Source organism: Zonotrichia albicollis, chromosome 34 (genome assembly GCF_047830755.1).
Source record: "Zonotrichia albicollis isolate bZonAlb1 chromosome 34, bZonAlb1.hap1, whole genome shotgun sequence".
NCBI lineage: Eukaryota > Metazoa > Chordata > Aves > Passeriformes > Passerellidae > Zonotrichia > Zonotrichia albicollis.
The window spans coordinates 892,676-910,626 of record NC_133852.1 but is presented as its reverse complement, the minus strand read 5'-3'; the positions used below and the strand labels follow the sequence as shown (position 1 = coordinate 910,626).

The following is a 17,951-nucleotide window of genomic DNA, read 5'->3' as shown; positions in this document are numbered from 1 at the left end:
TGTCCCCATGGTGGCCCTGCCCATGTCCCTGTCCCCACACGGTGTCCCTGTCCCCAGGGAGATGACCCACCTGCAGAAGGAGGTGACGGCCATCGAGACCAAGCTGGAGCAGAAGCGCAGCGACCGCCACAACCTCCTGCAGGCCTGCAAGATGCAGGACATCCGCCTGCCGCTGGCCAGGGGCTCCATGGACGACATCAGCCAGGAGGAGGTGACACCCTGGACACCCCCATGTCACCCTGGGTCACCCCTGTCCCCCTGTGTCACCCTGGGTCATCCCTGTATGACCCGCTGGCCAGGGGCTCCATGGGTGACATCAGCCAGGAGGAGGTGACACCCTGGACACCCCCATGTCACCCTGGGTCACCCTGTGTCACCCTGGGACACCCTGAGCCACCACCAGTTCACCCTGAGTTACCCCTGTCCCCTTGAGCCACCCCTGTCCCTCTGTGTCACCCTCTGTCCTGCCACTGGCCAGGGGCTCCATGGACGACATCAGCCAGGAGGAGGTGACACCTGGGGACACCTTGTGACACCCTGTGACACCCCTGTCACCCTGTGTCACCCTGAGCCACCCCCGTGTCACCCTCTGTGTCCCCCTGGCTGCCGCTGGCCAGGGGCTCCATGGGTGACATCAGCCAGGAGGAGGTGACACCCTGGACACCCCCATGTCACCCTGTGTCACCCCTGGGTCACCCTGGGACACCACCAGTTCACCCTGAGTTACCCCTGTCCCCTTGAGCCACCCCTGTCCCTCTGTGTCACCCTCTGTCCTGCCGCTGGCCAGGGGCTCCATGGGTGACATCAGCCAGGAGGAGGTGACACCTGGGACACCCCTGTCCTCCTGTGTCACCCTGACTGTCCCCATTGTCCCCTCAGGGTGGTGGCTCCAGTGAGGACCCTGATGGCAGCTCCAGCCATGTCCCCTCATTGTCCCCTCCTTGTCCCCTCAGGGTGGTGGCACCGGAGAGGTCCCTGTGTCACTCTGACTGTCCCCATTGTCCCCTCAGGGTGGTGGCACCGGAGAGGTCCCTGTGTCACTCCGAGTGTCCCCATTGTCCCCTCAGGGTGGTGGCACGGGTGAGGACGCCGGGGGCAGCTCCAGCCGTGTCCCATGTGTCACTCTGAGTGTCCCCATTGTCCCCTCATTGTCCCCATTGTCCCCTCAGGGTGGTGGCACTCGTGAGGACGCTGGGGGCAGCTCCAGCCATGTCCCCTCATTGTCCCCATTGTCCCCTCAGGGTGGTGGCTCCGGAGAGGTCCCTGTGTCATTCTGACTGTCCCCATTGTCCCCATTGTCCCCTCAGGGTGGTGGCACGGGTGAGGTCCCTGTGTCACTCTGCCTGTCCCCATTGTCCCCATTGTCCCCTCAGGGTGGTGGCACGGGTGAGGACGCCGGGGGCAGCTCCCAGCGCAGCTCCAGCCATGTCCCCTCATTGTCCCCATTGTCCCCTCAGGGTGGTGGCACCAGAGAGGACCCTGTGTCACTCCGAGTGTCCCCATTGTCCCCTCAGGGTGGTGGCACGGGTGAGGACGCCGGGGGCAGCTCCCAGCGCAGCTCCAGCCTGTACGCGCGCGAGGCTCTGATCGAGATCGACTACAGCGACCTGCCCGAGGAGCTCAAGGTGAGACAGCTGGCACAGCTGGGCGTGGCCTGGGCACACCTGGGCACAGCTGGGCATGGCCTGGGCACACCTGGGCACACCCAACACACCTGGCACACCTGGGCATGTCCCACACACCTGGGCACAGCTGGGCGTGGCCTGCGCACACCCAACACACCTGGGCGTGGCCTGGGCACACCCAACACACCTGGGCGTGGCCTGGGCATGTCCCACACACCTGGGCACAGCTGGGCGTGGCCTGGGCACACCCAACACACCTGGGCATGGCCTGGGCACAGCTGGGTGTGGCCTGGGCATGGCCTGGGCACAGCTGGGCGTGGCCTGGACAGACCTGGGCACACCCAGCACAGCTGGGCACGCCCCAACATTCCTGGGCATGCCTGGACATGTCCCATGTCCCCAGTGTCCCCATGTCCCCGATGTCCCTGTGTGTCCCCAATGTCCCCGATGTCCCGATGTCCCCGATGTCCCCGTGTCCCCAATGTCCCCATGTCCCCAATGTCCCCGATGTCCCCAATGTCCCTGTGTGTCCCCAATGTCCCCATGTCCCCGTGTCCCTGATGTCCCCAATGTCCCCCATGTCCCCAGTGTCCCCAATGTCCCCGATGTCCCCAATGTCCTCAGGACGCCCAGGCCGAGGAGGAGATCCGGCAGGAGATGGCTGCCCTGCAGCAGCGGCTGTGTCCCCAATGTCCCTCACACCCCTGATGTCCCCGATGTCCCCAATATCCCCGGTGTCCCTCACACCCCCAATGTCCCCAATGTCCCCAATGTCCCCAATGTCCCCATGTCCCCAGTGATGTCCCCAGTGTCCCCATGTCCCCAATGTCCCCAGGATGCCCAGGTTGAGGAGGAGATCCGGCAGGAGATGGCCGCCCTGCAGCAGCAGCTGTGTCCCTGTGTGTCCCCATGTCCCCAATGTCCCCATGTCCCCATGTCCCCGTGTCCCCAGGACGCGCAGGCCGAGGAGGAGATCCGGCAGGAGATGGCTGCCCTGCAGCAGCGGCTGTGTCCCCAATGTCCCCATGTCCCCATGTCCCCAGTGATGTCCCCAATGTCCCCAATGTCCCCAGTGATGTCCCCAATGTCCCCAATGTCCCCAATGTCCCCAGGATGCCCAGGCCGAGGAGGAGATCCGGCAGGAGATGGCCGCCCTGCAGCAGCGGCTGTGTCCCCAATGTCCCCGTGTCCCCATGTCCCCAGTGATGTCCCCGTGTCCCCAATGTCCCCATGTCCCTGATGTCCCCAATGTCCCCAGGACGCGCAGGCCGAGGAGGAGATCCGGCAGGAGATGGCCGCCCTGCAGCAGCGGCTGACGGAGCAGCAGAGCGTCCTGCAGCGCATCGCCGCCCCCAACATGAAAGCCATGGAGAAGCTGGAGAGCGTCAGGGACAAGTTCCAGGAGACCTCGGATGGTGGGGACACCGTGGGGACACTGAGGGGACACAATGGGGACAAGTTCTAGAAGATTTTGGATGGTGGGACACCATAGCAACATAGGGAGAAGTTCCAGGAGACCTCTGATGGTGGGGACACCATGGAGACATGGGGGGGACATGGTGGGAACATGGGGGAGCATCCACAAGTTCCAGGAGACCTCTGATGGTGGGACACCAGGGGACAAGGGGACACGGGGACACCATGGAGACATGGGGAGAAGTTCCAGGAGACATCGGATGGTGGGGACACCGTGGGGACATGGGGGGGACACAATGGGGACAAGTTCTAGAAGATTTTGGATGGTGGGACACCATGGAGATATGGGGAGAAGTTCCAGGAGACCTCTGATGGTGGAACACTGTGGGGACATGGAGGGGACATGGGGGAGCATCCACAAGTTCCAGGAGACCTCTGATGGTGGGACACCAGGGGACAAGGGGACACCATGGAGACCATGGAGGGGACATGGGGAGACGCCATGGGGACATGGGACAGTGTCTGTGACAAGTTCCAGGAGACATCTAATGGTGGGACACTGGGGGGACACCATGGGGACATGGGGGGGACATGGAGGACCATCAGCGATGAGTTCCAGGAGACCTCGGATGATGGAACATGGGGGGACACCGTGGGGACATGGGGGGGACAAGTTCCAGGAGACCTTGGACAGTGAGGACACCATGGGGACACAGTGGGGACATGGGACAGTGTCCACAATAAGTTCCAGGAGACCTCGGATGGTGGGACACTGGAGGGACATGATGGGAATATGTGGAGACACCATGGGGACATGGGGAGGGGACAGGTTCTAGTAGACCTTGGATGGTGGAACACCATGGGGACACCATGAGGACATGGTGGAACATGGTGGGGACGTGGGACAGTGACTGCGACAAGTTCCAGGAGACCTCGGGTGGTGGGACACATGGGGACATGAGAGGACATGGTGGGGACACCATGGGGACAAGTTCCAGGAGACTTCGGAGGGTGGGACACCATGGGGACATTGGGGGGACATGGGACAGTGTCTGTGACAAGTTCCAGGTGACCTCAGATGGTGAGGACACCATGGGGACACTGGGGGGACAAGTTCTAGTAGACCTCGGATGGTGGGACCATGGGGGGGACACTGTGGGGACACCATGGGGACATGGGGGGGACAAGTTCCAGGAGACCTTGGATGGTGGGACACAATAGGAACACCATGGGGAGAAGTTCCAGGAGACCTTGGACAGTAGGAAATGATGGGGACACAGGAGGACATGGTGGGGACACAATGGGGACAAGTTCCAGGAGACCTCAGATGGTGGGACACCATGGGGACATGGTGGGGGACAAGTTCCAGGAGACCTCGGATGGTGGGACACCATGGGGACACTGGGGGAAAAAGTTCTAGTAGACCTCGGATGGTGGGACCATGGGGGGGACACCATGGGGGGACACCATGGGGACATGGGGGGGACAAGTTCCAGGAGACCTCGGATGGTGGGACACAATAGGAACACCATGGGGAGAAGTTCCAGGAGACCTTGGACAGTAGGACATGATGGGGACACAGGAGGACATGGTGGGGACACAATGGGGACAAGTTTCAGGAGACCTCTGATGGTGGGACACCATGGGGACATGGTGGGGGACAAGTTCCAGGAGACCTCGGATGGTGGGACATGGGGGATGTGGAGGGGACATGGAGTGTCCCCTGGGTGTCAGTGATGTCCCCTGGTTGTCCCTGATGTCCCCAGCTGTCCCCAATTGTCCCCAGAGTTTGAGGCCTCCAGTAAATGCTCCAAGGAGGCCAAGCTGGGGTGTCCTGACCCCAATGTCCCCATGGCTGTCCCTGCTGTCCCCTGGGTGTCAGTGATGTCCCCAGTGTCCCCAATGTCCCCAGTGTCCCCAGCTGTCCCTGGGTGTCAGTGATGTCCCCAGTGTCCCCAGCTGTCCCCAATGTCCCCTGACTGTCCCCAGAGTTCGAGACCACCCACAAGTGTGCCAAGAAGGCCAAGCAGGGCTGTCCTGGGGATGGCCCTTTGGTGTCCCCATGTTCTGACCCCAACGTCCCCATGGTGTCCCCATGTTCTGACCCCAACGTCCCCATGGTGTCCCCATGGCTGTCCCTGCTGTCCCCTGACCCCAATGTCCCCATGGCTGTCCCTGCTGTCCCCTGGGTGTCAGTGATGTCCCCAGTGTCCCTGCTGTCCCCAATTGTCCCCGCTGTCCCCAGAGTTCGAGGCCGCCCGCAAGCGCGCCAAGAAGGCCAAGCAGGCGTTCGAGCAGATGAAGAAGGAGCGATTCGACCGCTTCAACTCCTGCTTCGAGGCCGTGGCCACCAACATCGACGAGATCTACAAAGCGCTGTCCCGCAACAGCAGCGCGCAGGTGAGGCTGGCACACCTGGGTACCTGGGCACACCTGGGCACACACCTGGGCACACCTGGGCAGAGCTGTCACACACAGCGCTGTCCCGCAACAGCAGTGCGCAGGTGGGGCATCAGGGGGCACACACCTGGACACACCTGGGCATCAGGGGGCACACACCTGGGCATGGGGCTGGTACTCACCTGGGCACACACCTGGGCATCAGGGCACACACCTGGGCACACCTGGGCATCGGGGCACACACCTGGGCACTCACCTGGGCACACACCTGGGCACCTGGGCAGAGCTGTCACACAAAGCGCTGTCGCAGAACAGCAGCACACTCCTGGGCACACACCTGGGTACACCTGAGCATTGGGGCACACACCTGCGCACACACCTGGGTACCTGGGCACTCACCTGGGCACACCTGTGCATCAGGGCACACACCTGGGCAGGCTGGCACAGCTGTCACACACAGCGCTGTCCCGCAACAGCAGCGCGCAGGTGAGGCTGGCACACCTGGGCACACCTGGGCATCAGGGGACACACACCTGCACATGGGGCTGGCACACTCCTGGGCACACACCTGTACAGGCTGGCAGAACAGTCACACAAAGCGCTGTCACGGAACAGCAGCGCGCAGGTGGGCACACCTGGGCACAGGGCTGGCACACACCTGGGCACACACCTGGGCACGGGGCTGGCCCCACCCATCCCCAGGTGTTCCTGGGCCCCAAGGAGCCCTGGCTGTGTCACCTGGGTCACCTCAGTGTCCCCTGTGATGTCCCCAATATCACCTGGGTCACCTCAATGTCCCCAATGATGTCCCCAATGTCCCCCCAGGCGTTCCTGGGCCCCGAGAACCCCGAGGAGCCGTACCTGGATATCAATGACAATGTGTCACCTCAATGTCCCCAATGTTCTCTGTGTCCCTATTGTCCCCAATGTCACCTCTGATGTCCCCAGTGACCTCAATGATGTCCCCAATGTCCCCAGTGATGTCCCCAATGTCCCCCAGGTGTTCCTGGGCCCCGAGAACCCCGAGGAGCCGTACCTGGATATCAATGACAATGTGTCACCTCAATGTCCCTTCAATGTCCCCAATGTCCCCTCAATGTCCCCTCACTGTCCCCCCAGGCATTTTTAGGCCCCGAGAACCCCGAAGAGCTGTACCTGGACGACATCAATGACAATGTGTCACCTCCATGTCCCCGTGTCCCCAATGTCTCTAATGTCCCCAGTGACCCCAGTGATGTCCCCTCAATGTCCCCAGTGATGTCCCCAGTGTCACCTCAATGTCCCCAATGTCCCCCCAGGCCTTCCTGGGCCCCGAGAACCCCGAGGAGCCGTACCTGGATATCAATGACAATGTGTCACCCCAATGTCCCCAATGTCCCCAGTGTCCCCAATGTCCCCAATGACCCCAGTGATGTCCCCTCAATGTCCCCAATGATGTCCCCAGTGTCACCTGTGATGTCCCCTCAATGTCCCCAGTGACCCCAATGATGTCCCCAATGTCCCCTCAATGTCCCCTCAATGTCCCCCAGGCGTTCCTGGGCCCCGAGAACCCCGAGGAGCCGCACCTGGATATCAATGACAATGTGTCACCTCAATGTCCCCAATGTCCCCAATGTCTCTAATGTCCCCAATGACCCCAGTGATGTCCCCTCAGTGTCCCCAATGATGTCCCCAGTGTCCCCAATGTCCCCTCAATGTCCCCAATGTCCCCCCAGGCGTTTTTAGGCCCCGAGAACCCCGAGGAGCCGTACCTGGACGGCATCAATTACAATGGTGTCACCTCAATGTCCCCTGTGTTCTCTGTGTCCCTATTGTCCCCAATGTCCCCTCAATGTCCCCTCAATGTCCCCCAGGCGTTCCTGGGCCCCGAGAACCCCGAGGAGCCGTACCTGGATATCAATGACAATGTGTCACCTCAATGTCTCCTGTGTCCCCAATGACCCCAATGATGTCCCCAATGTCCCCTCAATGTCCCCAATGTCCCCAATGTCCCCTCAATGTCCCCTCAGGCATTTTTAGGCCCCGAGAACCCCGAAGAGCTGTACCTGGACGGCATCAATGACAGTGTGTCACCTCCATGTCCCTGTGTCCCCAATGTCTCTAATGTCCCCAATGACCCCAATGATGTCCCCTCAATGTCCCCTCAATGTCCCCAATGTCCCCCAGGCGTTCCTGGGCCCCGAGAACCCCGAGGAGCCGTACCTGGATGGCATCAATGACAATGTGTCACCTCAATGTCCCCTGTGTCCCCAATGTCTCTAATGTCCCCAATGACCCCAGTGATGTCCCCTCAATGTCCCCAATGATGTCCCCAGTGTCACCTCAATGTCCCCAATGTCCCCAGTGTCACCTGTGATGTCCCCTCAATGTCCCCAGTGTCCCCAATCATGTCCCCAATGTCCCCTCAATGTCCCCCCAGGCGTTCCTGGGCCCCGAGAACCCCGAGGAGCCGTACCTGGATATCAATGACAATGTGTCACCTCAATGTCCCCTGTGTCCCCAGTGACCCCAATGATGTCCCCAATGTCACCTCTGATGTCCCCAATGTCCCCTGAATGTCCCCAGTGTCACCTCAATGTCCCCAATGTCCCCCAGGCGTTCCTGGGCCCCGAGAACCCCGAGGAGCCGTACCTGGATATCAATGACAATGTGTCACCTCAATGTCTCCTGTGTCCCCAATGTCTCTAATGTCCCCAATGACCCCAGTGATGTCCCCAGTGACCCCAATGATGTCCCCAATGTCCCCCAGGCGTTTTTAGGCCCCGAGAACCCCGAGGAGCCGTACCTGGACGGCATCAATGACAATGTCCCCTGTGTCCCCAATGTCCCCTGTGTCCCCAATGATGTCCCCAATGACCCCAATATCCCCCAGGCATTTTTAGGCCCCGAGAACCCCGAGGAGCCGTACCTGGACGGCATCAATTACAACTGCGTCGCCCCCGGGAAGCGTTTCCGGCCCATGGACAACCTGTCAGGGGGGGAGAAAACCGTGGCAGCGCTGGCCCTGCTCTTCGCCATCCACAGGTGGGACCCCAAAAACACCCGGGGGCACCCCAGAATCCGGGGGGACCCCAAAAATCCCATAGGAAATCCCAAAATCCTGGGAGAAATCCCAAAACCCCTGGGGAAATCCCAAAATTCTGAGAGAAATCCTAAAAAAATTCCCCTTTGGCTGCCCTGGCCCTGCTCTTCTCCATCCACAGGTGGGACCCCAAAAATAACCAGGGGGGACCCCAAAACCCGGGGGGACCCCGAAAATCCCATGGGGAATCACAAAATCCCCAGGAAAATCCCCAAAACCCCAAGGGAAATCCCAAAAAATCCCCCTTTGGCTGCCCTGGCCCTGCTCTTCGCCATCCACAGGTGGGACCCCAAAAATAACCAGGGGGGACCCCAAAAACCCCATGGGAAAACCCAAAATCCTGGGAGAAATCCCAAAACCCCTGGGGAAATCCCAAAAACCCAGGGGGACCCCAAAATCCCAAGGAAATCCCAAAAAATTCCCCCCTTGGCTGCCCTGGCCCTGCTCTTGGCCATCCACAGGTGGGACCCCAAAAACACCCGGGGGGACCCCAAAATCCGGGGGACCCCAAAAATCCCATGGGAAATCCAAAAATCCTGGGAGAAATCCCAAAACCCCTGGGGAAATCCCAAAATTCTGAGAGAAATCCCAAAAAATCCCTCTTTGGCTGCCCTGGCCCTGCTCTTGGCCACCCACAGGTGGGACCCCAAAAACACCCGGGGGCACCCCAAAAATACAGGGGGACCCCAAAATCCCAAGGAAATCCCAAAACAATCCCCCCTTGGCTGCCCTGGCCCCGCTCTTGGCCATCCACAGGTGGGACCCCAAAAACACCTGAAGGGGACCCCAAAATCCGGGGGGACCCCAAAAACCCCATGGGAAAACCCAAAATTCTGAGAGAAATCCCAAAAACCCAGGGGGACCCCAAAATCCTGAGAGAAATCCCAAAAAATCCCCCTTTGGCTGCCCTGGCCCTGCTGTTGGCCATCCACAGGTGGGACCCCAAAAATAACCGGGGGGACCCCAAAAACCCGGGGGGACCCCAAAAATCCCAGGGAGAATCACAAAATCCCATGGGAAATCCAAAAATCCCCAGGAAAACCCCAAAATTCTGAGAGAAATCCCAAAACAATCCCCCTTTGGCTGCCCTGGCCCTGCTCTTCACCATCCACAGGTGGGACCCCAAAAATAACCGGGGGGACCCCAAAAATCCCAGGGGGACCCCAAAAATCCCAGGGAGAATCACAAAATCCCCAAGAAAACCCCAAAATCCTGAGAGAAATCCCAAAAAATCCCCCCTGGCTGCCCTGGCCCTGCTCTTCGCCATCCACAGGTGGGACCCCAAAAACACCCGGGGGCACCCCAAAAACCCGGGAGGACCCCAAAAATCCAGGGGGACCCCAAAAATCCCATGGGGAATCACAAAATCCCCAGGAAAATCCCCAAAACCCCTGGGGAAATCCCAAAATTCTGAGGGAAATCCCAAAAAATTCCCCCCTTGGCTGCCCTGGCCCTGCTCTTGGCCATCCACAGGTGGGACCCCAAAAATAACCAGGGGGGACCCCAAAAACCCGGGGGGACCCCGAAAATCCCAGGGAGGATCACAAAATCCCATGGGAAATCCAAAAATCCCCAGGAAAACCCCAAAATCCTGAGAGAAATCCCAAAAAATCCCCCTCTGGCTGCCCTGGCCCTGCTCTTCTCCATCCACAGGTGGGACCCCAAAAATAACCGGGGGGACCCCAAAATCCGGGGGGATCCCAAAAATCCCATAGGAAATCCCAAAATCCTGGGAGAAATCCCAAAACCCCTGGGGAAACCCTAAAATCCTGAGAGAAATCCCAAAAAATCCCCCTTTGGCTGCCCTGGCCCTGCTCTTCTCCATCCACAGGTGGGACCCCAAAAATAACCAGGGGGGACCCCAAAAATCCCATGGGAAATCCCAAAATCCTGGGAGAAATCCCAAAAACCCAGGGGGACCCCAAAATCCCAAGGAAATCCCAAAACAATCCCCCCTTGGCTGCCCTGGCCCCGCTCTTGGCCATCCACAGGTGGGACCCCAAAATCGCCAGGGGGGACCCCAAAATCCCATGGGAAATCGCAGAAACCCTTGAGGGGACCCCAAAACTCGGGGGGATCCCAAAACCTCTTCAGGGGAACCCCAAATCCACGAGGACCCCAAAACTGGGGATGAGTCCTTTTGGGATGCCCTGATTTTAGGGTGCCCCATTTTTGGGGTGTCCCATTTTCAGGGTTCCCCAGTTTTGGGTGTCCCATTTTTGGGGTTCCCCATTTTTGGGGTGCCCATTTTTGGGGTGTCCCACTTTCGGAGAGTCCCATTTTCGGGGTCCCCCCAATTTCGGGGTCCCCCTGCTCTCCCACAGCTACAAGCCGGCCCCATTTGGGGTTCCCCATTTTTGGGGTGCCCCATTTTCAGGGTTACCCATTTTTGGGGTGCCCATTTTCAGAGTGTCCCATTTTTGAGGTGCCCATTTTCGGAGTGTCCCATTTGGGGTTCCCCATTTTTGGGGTGTCCCATTTTCAGGGTGCCCATTTTTGGGGTTCCCCATTTTCGAGGTGCCCATTTTCAGTGTCCCATTTTTGGGGTGTCCCATTTTCAGAGTGTCCCATTTTCGGGGTGCCCCATTTTCAAGGTGCCCATTTTCGGGGTCCCCCCAATTTCAGGGTCCCCCCAGTTTCGGGGTCCCCCCATTTTCGGGGTCTCACTCCCTCTCCCACAGTTACAAGCCGGCCCCATTTGGGGTTCCCCATTTTTGGGGTGTCCCATTTTCAGAGTGTCCCATTTTTGGGGTGCCCATTTTCGGAGTGTCCCATTTTCGGCTTGTCCCAGTTTCGGGGTCCCCCCGTTTTTGGGGGTCTCACTCGCTCTCCCCGCAGTTACAAGCCAGCCCCATTTGAGGTTCGCCATTTTTGGGGTGTCCCATTTTCGGGGTGTCCCAGTTTTGGGGTGCCCATTTTCAGAGTGTCCCATTTTCGGGGTGCCCATTTTCAGGGTGTCCCATTTTTGGGGTTTCCTGTTTTCGGAGTGTCCCATTTTTGGGGTGTCCCATTTTTGGGGTGCCCATTTTCGGAGTGTCCATTTTTGGGGTCCCCCCAGTTTTGGGGTCTCACTCGCTCTCCCCGCAGTTACAAGCCGGCCCCATTTGAGGTTCCCCATTTTCGGAGTGTCCCAGTTTCGGGGTGTCCCATTTTTGGGGTGCCCATTTTCAGAGTGTCCCATTATCGGAGTGTCCCATTTTTGGGGTTCCCTATTTTTGGGGTGCCCTTTATCAGAGTGTCCCATTTTTGGGGTGCCCTTTATCAGAGTGTCCCATTTTTGGGGTGTCCCATTTTCGGGGTCCCCCATTTCGGGGTCCCCCCATTTTCGGGGTTTCACTCGCTGTCCCCACAGTTACAAGCTGGCCCCATTTGGGGTGCCCATTTTTGGGGTGTCCCATTTTCAGGGTCCCCCCATTTTCAGCGTCCCCCCATTTTCGGGGTCCCCCCATTTTCGGGTTCCCCCAATTTCGGGGTCCCGCTGCTCTCCCGCAGTTACAAGCCGGCCCCATTTGGGGTTCCCCATTTTTGGGGTGTCCCATTTTCGGGGTCCCCCAATTTCGGGTTCCCCCAATTTTGGGGTCCCCCCGCTCTCCCACAGTTACAAGCTGGCCCCATTTGGGGTGCCCATTCTTGGGGTGTCCCATTTTTGGGGTGTCCCATTTTCAGGGTTCCCCATTTTCGGGACCCCCATTTTCGGGTTCCCCCCAATTTCGGGGTCCCCCTGCTCTCCCGCAGTTACAAGCCGGCCCCATTTGGGGTACCCCATTTTTGGGGTGTCCCATTTTCGGGTTCCCCCAATTTCGGGGTCCCCCTGCTCTCCCACAGTTACAAGCCGGCCCCATTTGGAGTTCCCCATTTTCGGGTCCCCCCAATTTCGGGGTCCCCCAATTTCGGGGTCCCCCTGCTCTCCCACAGTTACAAGCCGGCCCCATTTGGGGTTCCCCATTTTTGGGGTGTCCCAATTTCGGGGTCCCCCTGCTCTCCCACAGTTACAAGCCGGCCCCGTTCTTCGTGCTGGACGAGATCGACGCCGCTCTGGACAACACCAACATCGGCAAGGTGCGAACTGGGGGGGCCCCTCCCCACTTTTGGGGGTCCCCTCCCCTTTTTCCGTGTCCCTTCCCCTTTTTTGGGGTCCCCTCCTCATTTTGGGGGGGCTCCCCTTCCCATTTTGGGGATTTTGGGGTCACCCCAACCCCATTTTCCCCCTCACGGAGTTGATTTTTGCACCTCCAACCCCCAAATTTTGGGGTTCCCATCTCCAATTTTGGGGTGCCCTCCCCAATTTTGGGGTCCTTTCACCTTTTTTGGGGGTCCCCTCCTCATTTTGGGGGTCCCCTCCTCTTTTTGGGGGTCCCCTCCTCATTTTGGGGGGCTCCCCTTCCCATTTTGGGGTCACCCCAACCCCATTTTCCCCCTCATGGAGCTGATTTTTGCACCTCCAACCCCCCAAATTTTGGGGTTCCCCTCTCCAATTTTGGGGTGCCCTCCCCAATTTTGGGGTCCTTTCACCTTTTTGGGGGTCCCCCTCCTCATTTCGGGGGTCCCTTCCTCATTTTGGGGGTCCCCTCCTCATTTTGGGGCTCCCCAACCTCATTTTCCCCCTCATGAGCAGATTTTTGTGCCCCCACCCCCAAATTTTGGGGGTTTGTCACCCCATTTTTGGGGTGCTATGTCCATTTTTTGGGGGTGCCAAGGCAGTTTTTGGGTGCCAGGTCCATTTTTTGGGTACCAGGTCCATTTTTTGGGGTGCCAAGTCCATTTTTTGAGGTTTTGGGTTCATTTTTTGGGGTGCCAGGGTTGGTTTTGGGATGCCAAGTTCATTTTTTTAGGTTTTTGGTTCATTTCTTTGACCTTCCAGGGCCATTTTTGGGGTGCCAGGTCTGTTTTTGGGGTGCCAAGTGCATTTCTTTGGTGTTTCAAGTCCATTTTTTGGGGTGCCAGGTCTGTTTTTTGAGGTTCTTGGTAAATTTTTTGCTGTCCCAAATTCATTTTTTGAGGTTCTAGGTTCATTTTTTGGGGTGCCAGGATGGTTTTTTGGGGTGCCAAGCCCATTTTTTGGGGTGCCAAGCCCATTTTTGGGGGTCCCAACTTCGGTTTTTGGGGCTTCCAGGACCATTTTTTGGGGTGCCAAGTCCATTTTTTAAGGTTTTAAGTTCATTTTTTGGGGTGCAAAGGCAGTTTTTGGGGCGCCAGGTTCATTTTTTGGGGTGCCAACTCCATTTTTGGAGGTTTTTAGGTTCATTTTTTGGGGCGCAAAGGCAGTTTTTGGAGTGTCAAGTGTGTTTTTTGTTTTTAGGTTCATTTTTGGAGTGCCTGGTGCATTTTTGGGGGTGCCAAGCCCATTTTTTGGGGGTGCCAATCCATTTTTGGGGTGCCAAGCCCATTTTTTGGGGTGCCAATCCCATTTTTGGGGGTGCCATTCCCATTTTTTGGGGGTGCCAAGCCATTTTTGGGGTGCCAAGTTCATTTTTGAGGTTTCAGCTCCATTTTGGGGGGTTTCAGATTCATTTTTTGGTGTGCCAAGTCCATTTTTTTGAGGTTTTAGGTCCATTTTTGGGGGTGCCAAGCCCATTTTTGGGGTGCCAAGCCCATTTTTGGGGGTGCCAAGCCCATTTTTTGGGGTGCCAATCCCATTTTTGGGGTGCCAAGCCCATTTTTGGGGGTGCCAATCCCATTTTTTGGGGTGCCAATCCCATTTTTGGGGGTGCCATTCCCATTTTTTGGGGGTGCCAAGCCCATTTTTGGGGTGCCAAGTTCATTTTTTGAGGTTTCAGCTCCATTTTGGGAGGTTTCAAATTCATTTTTTGGTGTGCCAAGTCCATTTTTTTGAGGTTCTGGGTTCATTTTTTGGGGTGCCAGGGTTGTTTTTGGGATGCCAAGTTCATTTTTTTAGGTTTTTGGTTCATTCTTTGACCTTCCAGGGCCAATTTTGGGGTGCCAGGTCTGGTTTTTGAGGTTCTTGGTAAATTTTTTGCTGTCCCAAGTCCATTTTTTGAGGTTCTAGGTCCATTTTTGGGGTGCCAGGGTGGTTTTTGGGGTGCCAAGCCCATTTTTGGGGTGCCAAGTGCATTTTTGGGGTCCCCAGGTTGCCAATTACATCAAGGAACAGTCGGCTGCCAACTTCCAGGCCATCGTCATCTCCCTCAAGGAGGAATTTTACACCAAGGCCCAGAGCCTGATCGGCGTCTACCCCGAGGGTACCGAAAATGGCCCAAAAACGGCCCAAATTCACCCAAAATAGCAAAAAATATCCCCAAAAACGGCCCAAATTCACCTGAAATAACAAAAACTTACCCTGAAATAACAAAAAATCCCCAAAAACGGCCCCAAATTCCCCTGAAATACAAAAAATCCCTAAAAACGGCCCCAAATTCACCTGAAATACCAAAAACTTACCTGAAATAACAAAAAATCCCCAAAAACGGCCCAAATTCACCTGAAATACCAAAAACTTACCCTGAAATACCAAAAAATATCCCCAAAAACGGCCCAAATTCACCTGAAATACCAAAAACTTACCCTGAAATAGCAAAAAATATCCCCAAAACCGGCCCCAAATTCACCTGAAATACCAAAAAAATCCCCCAAAAATGCCCCAAATACCCCTGAAATACAAAATATACCTCTGAAATACCAAAAATCCCTAAAAACGGCCCCAAATACCCCTGAAATACCCAGAAATACCCCCAAAATATCCTTTAATACCCCTGAAATACCAAAAAATCCCAAAATGGTCCCAAATTCATCTGAAATACCAAAAACTTACCGTGAAATACCAAAAAATCCCCAAAAACGGCCCCAAATTCCCCAAAAATATCCAGAAATACCCCCAAAATATCCTTTAATACCCCAAAAATATCCTTAAGTTCCCCTGAAATACCAAAAAATCCCAAAATGGTCCCAAATTCACCTAAGACACAAAAAATATCTCTGAAATACAAAAAAATACCCCAAAAACGGCCCCAAATTCCCTGAAATACCCAGAAATACTCCCCAAATACCCTTTAATACCAAAAATATCCTTAAATTCCCCTGAAATACCAAAAAATACCTCTGAAATTTAAAAAATCCCCAAAAATGGTCTCAAATTCCCCTGAAATACAAAAACATCCCCAAAAACGGCCCAAATTCCCCAAAATATCCAGAAATACCCCAAAATATCCTTTAATACCAAAAAATATCCTTAAATTCCCCTGAAATACCAAAAAATACCCCTGAAATACCAAAAAATCCAAAAAATGGCCCCAAATTCCTCTGAAATACCAAAAAATACCCTGAAATACACAAAATTATCCCTGGAACCCCAAAACTGCAAAAAAATAACCCAGAAATACCCTAAAAAAAATCTCGAGTACTCCAAAATATCCCCAAAAATATCCTCCAAAATTACTTCAAATACCCCAAAACATCCTCAAAACCAAAAAAAAAATCCCCAAATAATCTCCAAAATACCACAAAAATATCTCAAATATCCCCAAAAAACCTCCCCAAAATATCCTGAAATTACCTCAAAAAATTCTCAATACCAAAAAAGTAGCCCAAAAAACTCCCCCAAAAATACCTCAAATACCCCCCAAATTACCTCAAATACCCCAAAATAACCTCCAAAAAATATCTCCAATATCCCAAAATTACCCAAAAATACCCCAAATGCACCTAAACCCCCAAAATACCCCCAAAAATTCTCCAAAAGTACCCAAAATACCCCCAAAATACCTCAAATATCTCAGAAATACCTAAAATACCCCAAAATGCCCCCAACATACCTCAAATATCCCTAAATAATCTCCAAAAATATCTCAGATTTCCCCAAAATATCTAAAAATCCTCAAAATCATTCCCAAAAAATACCTCAAATACTCCAAAAATACCGCAAAAAAAACTCCGCAAAAATACCCCCAAAAATTCCCCAAAAATACCTCAAACACCCCCAAAATATCCCCGAAATCAACTCCAAAAATTCCTCAAATACAAAGAAAAATACCCCAAAAATACCTGAAGAAAACTCCCCCCAAGAAAACCTCAAATACCCCAAAAATACCCCCCAAAACCCCCCAAAAATACTTCAAATACCCCCAAAATACCCCAAAATTGCCCCAAAATAACCTCCAAAAAATATCTCAAATATCCCAAAAATACCCCAAATACCCCCAAAATACCCCAAAATTGCCTCAAATTGCCCCAAATAACCTCGAAAAAATTTCCCAAATACCCAAAAATACCCCAAATTCGAGGGCTCATGGGGGGGGGGGGCTCAAAAAACCCCAAAATTGGGGGGAGGGGCTCAATAGGGGAGGGGGGTTGGGGAGGGGCTCCTTTGGGGGGAGGGGCTCAATTGGGGGAGGGGGGTTGGGGGAGGGGCTCCTTTGGGGGGAGGGGCTCAATTGGGGGAGGGGTCCCATTGGGGGAGGGGTCCCATTGGGGGAGGGGATTTGGGGGGATTTGGGGGGGGAGGGGCTCAATTGGGGGAGGGGTCCCATTGGGGGAGGGGCTCTCAATTGGGGGAAGGGTTTTCAATTGGGGGAGGGGCTCCTTTGGGGGCGGGGCTCAATTGGGGGAGGGGCTCAATTGGGGGAGGGGGTCCCATTGGGGGAGGGGCTCAATTGGGGGAGGGGGATTGGGGAGGGGCTCCATTGGGGGAGGGGTCCCATTGGGGGAGGGGCTCAATTGGGGGAGGGGCTCAGTTGGGGAGGGGCTTAATTGGTGGGAGGGGTCCAATTGGGGGAGGGGGGATTGGGGGAGGGGTCCCATTGGGGGAGGGGCTCCTTTGGGGGAGGGGCTCCTTTGGGGGAGGGGGGATTTGGGGGAGGGGCTCAATTGGGGGCGGGGCTCAATTGGGGAGGGGCTCAGTTGGGGGAGGGGCTCAATTGGGGGAGGGGGGTTGGGGGAGGGGTCCCATTGGGGGAGGGGGCTCAATTGGGGGAGGGGCTCCTTTGGGGGTGGGGCTCAATTGGGGGAGGGGTTTGGGGGGAGGGGTCCCATTGGGGGAGGGGCTCAATTGGGGGAGGGGCTCCTTTGGGGGAGGGGCTCAATTAGGGGGAGGGGTTTGGGGGGAGGGGTCCCATTGGGGGAGGGGCTCAATTGGGGGAGGGGCTCAGTTGGGGGAGGGGCTCAATTGGGGGAGGGGCTCAATTGGGTGAGGGGGGTTGGGGGAGGGGTTCAATTGGGGGAGGGGTCCCATTGGGGGAGGGGCTCAATTGGGGGAGGGGCTCAATTGGGTGAGGGGGGTTGGGGGAGGGGCTCAATTGGGGGAGGGGTTTGGGGGGAGGGGCTCAATTGGGGAGGGGTTTGGGGGAGGGGCTCAATTGGGGGAGGGGTCCCATTGGGGGAGGGGGCTCAATTGGGGGAGGGGCTCCTTTTGGGAGGGGTCCCCATTGGAGGAGGGGGATTTTGGGGGGGAGGGGCTCCTTTGGGGAGGGGCTCAG

The 17,951-nt window shown here is 56.1% G+C and overlaps 1 protein-coding gene across 1 annotated transcript in view; it reads left to right on the top strand.

Annotated features, from left to right (window-relative positions):
- The window catches only part of LOC141726280 (structural maintenance of chromosomes protein 1A-like), a 31,672-nt gene that overhangs the window by 12,049 nt on the left and 1,672 nt on the right, over positions 1 to 17,951 (top strand). Inside the window, exons 5-11 of the mRNA XM_074531011.1 lie at positions 58 to 211; positions 1,515 to 1,625; positions 2,884 to 3,040; positions 5,287 to 5,441; positions 8,314 to 8,465; positions 12,513 to 12,582; positions 14,612 to 14,722. Coding sequence (XP_074387112.1) covers positions 58 to 211; positions 1,515 to 1,625; positions 2,884 to 3,040; positions 5,287 to 5,441; positions 8,314 to 8,465; positions 12,513 to 12,582; positions 14,612 to 14,722 — 910 coding nt within the window. The remainder of the gene's footprint in view (positions 1 to 57; positions 212 to 1,514; positions 1,626 to 2,883; positions 3,041 to 5,286; positions 5,442 to 8,313; positions 8,466 to 12,512; positions 12,583 to 14,611; positions 14,723 to 17,951) is intronic.